The 12,803-nt window shown below is 43.8% G+C and overlaps 1 protein-coding gene across 6 annotated transcripts in view; it reads right to left on the bottom strand.

Moving 5' to 3' along the window:
* The window catches only part of TOGARAM2 (TOG array regulator of axonemal microtubules 2), a 188,537-nt gene that overhangs the window by 48,231 nt on the left and 127,503 nt on the right, over nt 1–12,803 (bottom strand). For 4 of the 6 annotated variants that reach the window (XM_088467964.1, XM_088467963.1, XM_088467962.1 and 1 more), the window contains exons 3-7: nt 8,545–8,676; nt 8,207–8,461; nt 7,797–8,017; nt 3,666–3,844; nt 2,495–2,535 (exon numbers count right to left, since the gene is read on the bottom strand). In XM_088467964.1, coding sequence (XP_088324090.1) covers nt 2,495–2,535; nt 3,666–3,844; nt 7,797–8,017; nt 8,207–8,461; nt 8,545–8,676 — 828 coding nt within the window. The remainder of the gene's footprint in view (nt 1–2,494; nt 2,536–3,665; nt 3,845–7,796; nt 8,018–8,206; nt 8,462–8,544; nt 8,677–12,803) is intronic. The other 2 variants (XM_088467965.1, XM_088467967.1) reach the window with 1 other exon arrangement.

The following is a 12,803-nucleotide window of genomic DNA, read 5'->3' as shown; positions in this document are numbered from 1 at the left end:
ACAATTCACAAACACAGAAAATAATTTTTTTTTTGGTTTGGACTGGAGTGTACATTCGGGGGTTACAGCACCCTTAACGGTCAAGCCAGCCGGCCCTTTACTTATGACACAGGCGCTCGCTTGGCACTACTTTGTTGATGCACGTGCGGCTACTGCGCACACAATTCACAAACACAGAAAATAATTTTTTTTTTGGTTTGGACCGGAGTGTACTTTCGGGGGTTACAGCACCCTTAACGGTCAAGCCAGCCGGCCCTTTACTTATGACACAGGCGCACGCTTGGCACTACTTTGTTGATGCACGTGCGGCTACTGCGCACACAATTCACAAACACAGAAAATAATTTTTTTTTTGGTTTGGACTGGAGTGTACTTTCGGGGGTTACAGCACCCTTAACGGTCAAGCCAGCCGGCCCTTTACTTATGACACAGGCGCACGCTTGGCACTACTTTGTTGATGCACGTGCGGCTACTGCGCACACAATTCACAAACACAGAAAATAATTTTTTTTTTGGTTTGGACTGGAGTGTACTTTCGGGGGTTACAGCACCCTTAACGGTCAAGCCAGCCGGCCCTTTACTTATGACACAGGCGCACGCTTGGCACTACTTTGTTGATGCACGTGCGGCTACTGCGCACACAATTCACAAACACAGAAAATAATTTTTTTTTTGGTTTGGACTGGAGTGTACTTTCGGGGGTTACAGCACCCTTAACGGTCAAGCCAGCCGGCCCTTTACTTATGACACAGGCGCACGCTTGGCACTACTTTGTTGATGCACGTGCGGCTACTGCGCACACAATTCACAAACACAGAAAATATATTATTTTTTTAGCACTTGGGGGGAGCACCCCTGATGGACAGAGCACCCCCTGGACAACACTACAGCACCTCTTTAGGACTGGGACACTGCACAGGACTTTGGAGTGGACACAGCCCCTATGGAGAACTGACTGCACAACACAGTCCAGCCAGCCCCTATGGACTTTGAAGTAGTGGACACAGCCCCTATTAACAACAGCAGCACAGCACAACACAGCCAGCCCCTATGGACTTTGAAGTAGTGGACAACAGCAGCACTACACTACACTACACTACACAGCCCTAACTCCCACCCTCCCTCTTCACTGTCCACAGCCGAGTGAGAAAATGGCGCCGACGTGGGTACCTTATATAGGATCCAAAACCCGCGAGACTCGGAAGGCGGGAAGATGACGTTTTGCCTCGATTTCAGAATCCGAGTCAGGCGGGAAAAGTCGAGCCTGACTCGGATCGGACTCGGATCGGGGGGGGTTCGGACTTCAGAAATCCGAACCCGCTCACCCCTAGTGATAAGGTGCCAGCCAATCAGCTCCCAACTGTCATTTTTCAAACACAGCCTGTGAGATGACAGTTGGGAGCTGATTGGCTGGTACCTTATCACAGACTTATCACTTTTCACTCTGTCTCTTATCACTGCTTAGTACATAGACCCCTTTATCTTCCTGGCTATTATGTGCCCCAGGTTTCCCAGCACTGTCTTGGTATTTGCCAAAAACCATGGGACTCGATAGACAGTTGGAGGGGGGACCAATCAGAAGCTGCAATCACGGTTTCTGATTTGTCCCTTCACATTCCTTTCCAAGTGGGGTATAAAAATGTGCTCCAATATAGGTAAGAGTATAACTTTAATAGAACACACATGGCAAATTTTATTATCTGATAACTAGATCCTACAATAGGTATTTCTCAAACACAGAAATAAGGTCTGATTCTAAGTGGGACCCACGGCCGCAGCGAGCTGCTTACTCCCTTATGCCATACGTCCAAAAACCCCTCTGTGAGAGTTCCGGAGGGGCAATCCTGTCATGGATGGGGTGTGGCCAGCATTATCAGCATCAGATGTTTAAAGCCACTGTTGGCATCATTTTGCATTGCGCCTGTGCCATCTGCTGTTCACAACTGCGTTTCACTGTATTCTACAGTGGGGGGTGGGACTACCAGGATGGAGCAATACAATGCGAATCGCGTCATCCAACCCTTCGGCTGCCCATCTCAATCGGGAAGCGGGTGGCGCTATGAGAATGACCAGCTCTGTATTGGGAGGCTGGGAGAGCCATCCAATATTCGGAACTCTCCCGGCGTTACTGGGAAAGTTAGCAAGTATGCCTCATGCTAATGCAAGACTCCGCCCGTATGTGCCAAAGATCCATGCTTCTGCATGTGGTAGCCTGTCCCGTCCAGTGTTTTTATATCCGCCGCCACTTTCATCATCAGTAGTATCCATGCTGCACCCACTCTACGCAAAAGATCCCTCAGAAACGGGCATCCAAATTCTGCTACTGAAAGTGTGGTCCAATCAATGGACAGATATGCACTAGGGAACTTCCTGCCAGCCCATGCCCAGTCGCAGATATCTAACTTTGGTGCGCGTGCAGTATGCAGTATTTTCACTTGTGTCCATCTCAGAATCAGGCCCGTATTGTCTAACTGTACACCATATTGTCACTTACCGATAGATCTGTGTGATTTTCCAGCAACATCTGGAGCAGCACTGTAAGAGAACAGCAGAAGGAGGCATTAATCAAGATCTTGATGGGGCATGAAGTTAAATTCATGAAAGTGTAAAAATATGGATGCCCGACCTCAGTCAGCTCCAAGGATGTGTGGTCATTCAAAGCGAGAGAAGGGGAGAGAGCAGAGCCAGATTAAGGGCCACATGGAGCTGGGGCTGTAAATGATCAGGGTCCTATTGTGAATTTCTGGAGGAAGTGTGACCTGTGTTGTGTGGGTGTGACCAGTACTGTGTGGGTGTGGCCAGTACTGTGTGGGTGCGGCCAATGTCTCCCTAAATACATATAGATAGAAAAATTGCATCATTTTGTGAGGAAAATTGAAACAGGTTTACTATTTATGATTTATGCCGACACGGTCAGCTGGTCATCACCATACTGTTTTGATAGTAGGCCTATCTTTATATGGGCCTTAGTCCCACTCGTTTCATTGTCAATTTGGCACTGGGAGAGCAGGTGAGGTTGCATTGCCAACTGGTAAATTGAGTGTCTCGCTGAATGCGCAATCTCCTGTATATTTAAATGTGCTGTCACACAACAGGAAATCTTACGCCAAATCTGCCATCTTTATGCAGTTAGAAAATCACAAACCCATACAAAAGTCCACAAAACATTTTCAGAATTCCTTTCCAACTACCCGCCCCTCTTAAGGGTCCTATCCATTAGCAGATAAATTTGAACGATGAACGATTTATCGTTCAGTCGTTCAATTTATCAGCTAATGGATTGGCTCTGAACGATAAAAATGTGCACTCCAGCAGATGAGAATTTGGTCTTTTGTCTCTCCAACATGTTGGTCAATTATCGTTTATCGCTGACAGATATTAGAAATATCTGTCGCGGTAAACGATGAACGACGAATGATTTTTTTATGAAAATGAATAGAAGCATAAAAAAAATCCACTCCCAGACTGATGTCATGCAATATCGTTCGTCTTTCGTCGTTTGCAAAAATCTGTCATGTACATGACAGATATCTGTCACAGCAGCCCCAGGAATTTTCAAAAGATAAGTCTTTTGTCTTTCAGAAAGATCTGCTAATGGATATGCCCCTTTACACTCATTAAAGTTCCCTATGGCAGCTACCTGCTGTATGATGGAAGATAGTCACCTTCTCTGAGAGGCTCCTTGTCCGGGCACAGGTGAATTTCTAGGCTGCTGAATGCTAGCAGCACCCGCCACTGTATCACTCTGACTTGGCTCTGCTGGAACACCAGAGGATTTTGGAATGGGTGGAATTAAAACCCCACCATGAGATTTCCATTTCCTCTCTGCACTGGAGCTCATAGACTGTGAAGAAAGAGCACAAGAAGAGCAATGCTTGTAAATAAAGTTTGTTTATATGACTCCTGACCCCATTGTTGATCTGTACATATGCAATTTTCTGATACTTAGCAGTAAAACCAGGCAATTTATGGTTAGGTTGTATTGTAAGGAAACCTGCATTCTGCTGAACTGCCACTAGAGAGCAGCATGTATTATATTGTACCTGATATTGTTATTGTTATTATTATATTTTATTTATATTGCGCCACAAGGGTTTAATTAGTGTCGTACATTGGGGATAGCATACAGAAATAACTTAGTAAGTACATTAGACAGATATAGATATTTAGATGTTAGGAGAGCATTCAGGAGGTTGCGAGGAGTGAGTCAGAAATCCTGAAGATGTGGGTGGGTAGTGGTGATCACTGATCAGGGAGGTAGAGAGGGGACAGTGGTTGGCAGAGTAGGATTGGCGGGATGGAGTGCGTGAGGAAACAAGGATGGAGATGTAGAGGGCTGAAGAGTGGTTGAGAGATTTGTCGGTGAGTGAGGGAAGTTCAAACTTGATTTGGTATAAACAGGGTGCCAGTGTAGTGACTGGCAGATCGGTGGCAGCAAAAGTGGAGCGATAAGGGAGGAAAAAAAAAGGGCGGTGGTGATAAAGGGCTGAAGAAGGACGAGGAAGGAGTCAGGTAAAGCAAGAAGGAGTAGGTTACAGTAATCAATGTGGGAGATGATAAGGTCCTGAATTATAATTTTAGTGGCTTCCAGATGGGAAAAAGACCTGATCCAGGATTTGGAGAGGGATAGAATATAGGTGAAGGATTGGGCAGCAACACCCAGACAGAAGACTTAGGAGACAGATAAGAGGGTGCTGTTGGCAAAAGAGGGGAAAAGGAGAATTTGGTGTGGGGATAGACAATAACCTCCGCTTTAGAGATACTGGGGTTTATTTACTAAGCGTCGGGTTCTAAAACCCGGCTCTTCTGATCAGGTTTATGCCCAAAATTTAAAAGGGCAATGCATTTACTAATGAAACACGGCATTGCCCTTTAAAAAGTTCGGTCATAAACACAATCGGAAGAGCCGGGTTTTAGAACATGATGCTTAGAAAATAAACCTTATTGAGTCTAAGGTGATTGGTGGTAGGCGGCTGCTCATATGAGACTGGATTGGAGATAAGGAGTAATCTTTAGTGTCATCAGCATAGAGGTGGTAACAGAGGCTGCCGGAGCTGATGAGCTCTCTAAGGATAGAAGTAGGGGTTAAAGTGGGCAGGAACGGGGTGGAACTGAGTTCCGTCACCTCTAATGGTAGGTGGAACTAGTTCCACCTCCACCAAGTCCCTGCACAGAAGTCCCACAGACAGAGAGCCACTCACTGTCTGCCTAGGGAGGCTCAATTTCTGCAGAAAAGCCAGCATATAGGTAAGGAAAGAATCAAGCGAAGGCACTACATAGGGGTTAAAAAAAATTAATTAGGCATCCAAGTGACATAGACAAGTTTGTGGGTACCCCATAAAAAAAACTTGGAAGCACAGCAGAGAAATAACACTGATGATATAGAACATTTTTTTTTTTTTTTAAGTGATCTAACATTGTAGTCTCAGCTGATGGCAGGAGAGCTAAAAAACCATCTAAAATGTATTTCACACTGTCATAGCCCCCAAAGCTTCTGGGGGCCTGGGTGGCCCCCAGCAATTTACTTTACCGTTTCCTATCCCCCCGCAATTCACTTTACCATTTTCTATACACAACTGTGTGTGTGTGTGTGTGTGTGTGTGTGTGTGTGTGTGTGTGTGTGTGTGTGTGTGTGTGTGTGTGTGTGTGTGTGTGTAAAGAACAGTTTCACACTTGTTTTGGCCTGTCAGACTAGCATGGCAGGGGGAAGGGGGCGGGGGGGGGGAAGGCAGCAGGAGAGATGAGTTCCACCACCTCTCCAGGTCCACTTTAAGCCCTGGATAGAAGTATAAAAAGTAGGCAAAGGACAGATCCTTGGCAAAATTAAACAGTAATGGGGAGTGTGGGGAGGTAGAGATATAGAAACAGATAAGGAGTGGGTGGGCGAGTAGGTGTTGAACCAAGAAAGGGCAATGTCTTGGAGTATTGCAGGAAGAGGGGGTTCAATGCTTCTGTGAGTTCAAGAATCAAGATGCTGCCCTTAGAATTTGCTGTAGTCTTTGGTGACCCTGGTGAGAGCAGTATCATGGCAATCTGGGAGGGAGTGGATGGAAAGGATGCATGAAGTAGATAAAGTCAATCCACTGAAGGAGCTTTGATGCATAGGGCAGGAGTGAGATAGGGGGGGTAGATGGAGAGACTTGCAGGGTCAAGGGTTTCTCAAGAATGGAGTGATAAGTGAATGTTTGAAGGACAAGGGCAAGGTACCAGAGGAAAAGAAAATGTGGGAGTAAGCAAGGAGTGACCATAGTAGATGAGAGGGAATGAGGTAGAAATTGCAAGTGGAGGAGGATACTAGAGAAAGGTCTGAAAGTCTGGAGACACGAGGGAGAAGAAATTCAAGGTCAGTAAGTCAGATGGGAGTAAGAGCCAAGAATTCAGTGGGGGTAGATATCAGTGAAGTCAATTTTGAAAAATGATAGGCAAAGTCAAGGCAAAGAGACGTTTTGAGGGTTGGAATATTGAAAGACTTAAAGAAGGATTCTTTAGATATTGAGAGCTCAGAACTTTAGTTGGAGCGACTTCATTCAAAATGGAAGAAATCAGCTAGAGTGTGTGATTTCCTCCAGAAGTACTCAGTAGAGATAGAGCATGTTTAGAGATACTGTAGCAGGTTAAAGTGGAACATGAAAGTTGAGGATGGGGCCCATGTAAGCTAATGGTTCCACCTGGGGCTTAAAAGTCGAAGGCCAGTTAGGATGTGGCCATGCAGTGAGACAGATTCAAGCTAATGGTTCCACCTGGGGCTTAAAAGTCGAAGGCCAGTTAGGATGTGGCCATGCAGTGAGACAGATTCATCAATGCATGAAAAGGTCGTGAAGATGGAAAGAAGAGATCCCAACAAGGATTAGGTACTAGCAGGACAAGGGCATCACAATTATGATTGGAGCAGCCTTCGGAGAGGGGGGAGGAACAGATGGATGAGAAATGTCGAAGGAAATGGTGGTCGGAGAGAGGACAGGCAGTGATGGGAGAAGACCAAGTGAAAGCTGTGGTTACTGTGGTGAGAGGAGAATGGTGTCCTATGAGTAAGGCCAAACAAAGAGGAGAGGGGAAGATGTTTAGAGGTAGCAGGGTTGGTGGGATAATCTATTGGGGGTGGTATAGTCACCTAGGATAAGGAAGAGTAGGTCACAGGCAATAAACTGGTTGATTGATCGATTGATTCAGTCAGAGATTATCGAGATAATGGGAGATGGGACCAGGAGGATGTTGGTAGAGGTTAGTGACACAGAGGTTAATAGGATGGAAGAGTCAGATTAAATTAAGCTTGCAGGAGGAGGAGTGAGAGGGTTCAATAGGAATTGTGGGGGAAATGATGACCACCAACATCAACTCAGTATGTCTGGAAGTGAGGGAGAAGAAAAGTCCTCCATATGAGTCCCAGGAGGAAAGCATTCCTGAAAGGAAGAGAAGTACAAAAACACGAGGACATGCACTCGTGTTTGAATAATTTAAACACGCTTGGGATAGGCATAAGAATATCCTTAAGAGAGACCTCAGGAGCAAATAGGGTTGAAGATAAGTGAAAAGGGGCAGACTAGATGGGCCAAGTGGTTCTTATCTGCCATCAAATTCTAGGTTTCTATGAGCTGGAGAGATGGCGTCTGTGAGATGTAGTTAAGTTTCAGTAATTTGTGATGTAATGAAGAAATCACGAATAGATATGAGTTTGTTGCAAACTGATATGGCATTCCAGAAGACACTATAAAGGAGCCACACAATAAATTCTAATATCCTCATAATAGACACTACGGGGTACATTATCCTATATATTACTCGGTTCTACATTGTACCTCCACATTTGATGGATTTTGGGAATTCTTTCCTTCTATACTTTCCATATTTTCCAGTCCATTCCTCTGCGTGCCATTCTCTTCTGCTGCATTGGTATGGGGTGTGGTGCTCCTTTGTATGGGAGGCACTGGCTTTGTGATGTTCAGTAACCTCTGAGAGGCACTCCTGGGAACCGCCGGCTTAAGGGGAGTGCTCAGCACGCTAGATAATTCAGGTGCTACTAGAATGAAGAGATAAAAAAAAGATTGAGCCCACATCCCGTTAGAGGCTTTACAAAAATTAAAATGACCTCATATATTGGAAACTGTGAAGAAACAGCTGAGTGGATTGAGAAGACCAAACAAGTAAGTGTTGTAGCTTAACCATTTGCTGGAATAACAGTGGCCACAGAAGCGTCCATTGCACTCACCTCCTCTGGCGCTGAAACCTTCAGACATTTTTCGTTTCAGTTTGTCCTTCAGTCTGGTTGTTTCCAGGGCTGCACTGTCCACTTCCTGATCTTTCTGGATCTTATAGTTGGAGCTGGAGGTTACGAGTAGTTGGGACTCATTTTTCCCTGCTAAGTCTAGTGGCGGGGGCAGGATCTCAGGCTGAAAGTCCCCTTCATCTCCACCCCACAAGTAGGACCTTTTCATCTGGAGGCTTAGCGTGGTCTGAAGAGAAGCTGGTGGATACCAGGAGAGATTACTATATTAAAGAGAGTAGGTAAAGACATTACTCCATCACTCCATCGCTCTGTCTACAGACCTGTGTCAGCTCCCCATCTGTTGCCACACAACTGCAGGTTTGAGTCAATGCTCCCATTCCGTAGGGACGTGTACCCAGGTTTCGTTTTGGGGACACTACCACAGTAGACAGCAAAAGGGGCTCTAAACTTGGCTGGTGAAGAGAAACAAAGTACTTTAGTTATACAGAAACAAGTTTGGGAGCATTCTCATCCCTTCATTGTATAACCTGCAACGTTCCCCTTACACAACACAAGGCACCTCCATGACAGACAGACAATGGACTTTGACTAAAGATTGGTAAAGTCTTTAATAATATATTTGTTACATAGACTTGGTAAGTAACTCCAAAGTTTTAAGAGCCACATAGTTTGAGTTGGTTCCCATTGGCGTCTGGTTGGATTATATGAATGTAGCATGCTAAACACAACCCACCAAATAACCATCGAGTTAACCAACTGGTGAGAATCGGTGCCAACTGGTAAAGTCTAATATTTACTCCCATAAATTCATTATAAACTAATTTATCTACAGCACAACGCATACATTCTATTTTTTTTTTAACTCACCGGCTATTAATTAAAATCAGCAACTTTAACCATTTGCAATCCAGAAAAGAAAGTGATAAGCAGAAGAAAACACAAGAGACAAAAGTGAATATTTTTAGGCATCTAAAAAATATTGGTTTGTACTGTACGTAACACCAGCTATGGAGAGTGTCTATACCACACTACAATAGTGATGGAGATCATGTACACTATATAACACCAGCTACAGAGAGTGTCTACACTACACTACAATAGTGACGGAGATTATGTACACTATATAACACCAGCTATGGAGAGTGTCTATACTACACTACAATACAATAGTGATGGAGATCATGTACACTATATAACACTAGCTATGGAGAGTGTCTACACTACACTACACTACACTACAATGGTGATGGAGATCATGTACACTATATAACACTAGCTATGGAGAGTGACTACACTACACTACAATAGTGATGGAGATCATGTACACTATATAACACTAGCTATGGAGAGTGTCTACACTACACTACACTACACTACAATAGTGATGGAGATCATGTACACTATATAACACCAGCTATGGAGAGTGTCTACACTACAATAGTGATGGAGATCATGTACACTACATAACACCAGCTATGGAGAGTGTCTACACTACAATAGTGAAGGAGATATGTACACTATGTAACACCAGCTTCGGAGAGTGTCTACACTACACTAGTGATGGAGATCATGTACACTATGTAACACCAGCTACGGAGAGTGTCTACACTACACTACAATAGTGACTGAGATCATGTACACTATATAACACCAGCTATGGAGAGTGTCTACACTACACTACAATAGTGATGGAGATCATGTACACTATGGGCTCTATTTACTACAATCCACATATTGAATGCAGATTGTAGAGTGATATTAACGACTGAATTTGCAATGCGAATTCAGGCAATATCACAGGGATTTACTACAAATCCCTTGCAGGGACAGACCTTGCGATAAAGATCTGTCCCTGCGAATCCCATCCGCACACTAGTCACGGTATTTTCGGAAAAAATACCATGACAAAGTGCCCGCACATGCACCGACCGGCCGCCGCTGCTACCCCTCCCCCGGCGCTAAGCCCTGCCCCCAGGTGCTAAGCCCCGCCCCCAATGAGCACAGACCCCCGCGACCCCCCCGCCTCCCTTAATTACACTTACTTGCATGATCCGGTCCTCCGGTGATGTACTCCATGCCTCCGGTCAGGTGATATCCCATACCGCACTGGGACCCGATCACCTGATGACCGGGCCGCAGTGCAGCATGAGAGACCAGCTGACTGGAGGGAGGACATCACCCGGAGCCCCGATCACCGGTCCCTGGAGTCAGGTACAGTAAGTAAATTTTTTTTTTTACTATTTTTTTTTTGCAGTGATCAGCTTGCGGTCTGTTTAGACCACACAGCTGATTACTGGGACCGACTCCCAGCTCTGCTCTGCCCGTTAGAGCAGAGTAGAAGTACGGTAACAGGGGGAGGACCTGGATAACGCCACCTCCAGGTGGCGTTATTATCACAGGGCACCCCTAGGTATTTTTTTCACTATTTATTTTTAGTAACTACCAGACAGATCACATTTCCCATTACAATTATGGGAAATGCGATCTGATTACTAAAAATAAGTGATACTTAGGGGCTGGAGTAGAATTTTACTAATTCTACTCAAATTGCCCTGTAATAACTACAGGTGATACTAAAATAATGTGAAAAGGGTGTGAAAACACCCTTTTTCACTATATTTTAGTCAAAATAATGTTAATAAATAGAGCCCTATGTAACACCAGCTACGGAGAGTGTCTACACTACACTACAATAGTGATGGAGATCATGTACACTATATAACACCAGATATAGAGAGTGTCTATACTACACTACACTACACTAGTGATGGAGATCATGTACACTATATAACACCAGCTATGGAGAGTGTCTTCCTACACTACAATAGTGACGGAGATCATGTACACTATATAACACCAGCTATGGAGAGTGTCTACACTACACTACAATAGTGATGGAGATCATGTACACTATATAACACCAGCTATGGAGAGTGTCTACACTACAATAGTGATGGAGATCATGTACACTATATAACACCAGCTATGGAGAATGTCTACACTACACTACAATAGTAACAGAGATCATGTACACTATATAACACCAGCTATAGAGAGTGTCTATACACTACACTACACTACAATAGTGATGGAGATCATGTACACTATATAACACCAGCTACGTAGAGTGTCTATACTACACTACACTACACTAGTGATGTAGATCATGTACACTATATAAAGACCAGCTATGGAGAGTGTCTACACTACACTACACTACACTACACTACAATAGTGATGGAGATCATGTACACTATATAACACCAGCTATGGAGAGTGTCTACACTACAATACAATAGTGATGGAGATCATATACACTATATAACACCAGCTATGGAGAGTGTCTACACTACACTACACTGCACTACAATAGTTATGGAGATCATATACACTATATAACACCAGCTATGGAGAGTGTTTACACTACACTACAATAGTGACAGAGATCATGTACACTATATAACACCAGCTATGGAGAGTGTCTACACTACACTACAATAGTGATGGAGATCATATACACTATATAACACCAGATACGGAGAGTGTCTACACTACACTATACTACCCTAGTGATGGAGATCATGTACACTATATAACACCAGCTATAGAGAGTGTCTATACACTACACTACACTGCAATAGTGATGGAGATCATGTACACTATATAACACCAGCTACGTAGAGTGTCTATACTACACTACACTACACTAGTGATGTAGATCATGTACACTATATAAAGACCAGCTATGGAGAGTGTCTACACAACACTACAATAGTGATGGAGATCATGTACACTATATAACACCAGCTATGGAGAGTGTCTACACTACAATACAATAGTGATGGAGATCATGTACACTATATAACACCAGCTACGTAGAGTGTCTATACTACACTACACTACACTAGTGATGTAGATCATGTACACTATATAAAGACCAGCTATGGAGAGTGTCTACACTACACTACACTACACTACACTACACTACAATAGTGATGGAGATCATGTACACTATATAACACCAGCTATGGAGAGTGTCTACACTACAATACAATAGTGATGGAGATCATATACACTATATAACACCAGCTATGGAGAGTGTCTACACTACACTACACTGCACTACAATAGTTATGGAGATCATATACACTATATAACACCAGCTATGGAGAGTGTTTACACTACACTACAATAGTGACAGAGATCATGTACACTATATAACACCAGCTATGGAGAGTGTCTACACTACACTACAATAGTGATGGAGATCATATACACTATATAACACCAGATACGGAGAGTGTCTACACTACACTATACTACCCTAGTGATGGAGATCATGTACACTATATAACACCAGCTATAGAGAGTGTCTATACACTACACTACACTACAATAGTGATGGAGATCATGTACACTATATAACACCAGCTACGTAGAGTGTCTATACTACACTACACTACACTAGTGATGTAGATCATGTACACTATATAAAGACCAGCTATGGAGAGTGTCTACACTACACTACAATAGTGATGGAGATCATGTACACTATATAACACCAGCTATGGAGAGTGTC

The sequence above is a fragment of the Taudactylus pleione genome, unplaced genomic scaffold, assembly GCF_031769625.1.
Source record: "Taudactylus pleione unplaced genomic scaffold, aTauple2 ptg000079l, whole genome shotgun sequence".
NCBI lineage: Eukaryota > Metazoa > Chordata > Amphibia > Anura > Myobatrachidae > Taudactylus > Taudactylus pleione.
Note: the sequence above shows the minus strand (reverse complement) of the source record. Positions and strands in the feature narration are given on the sequence as shown.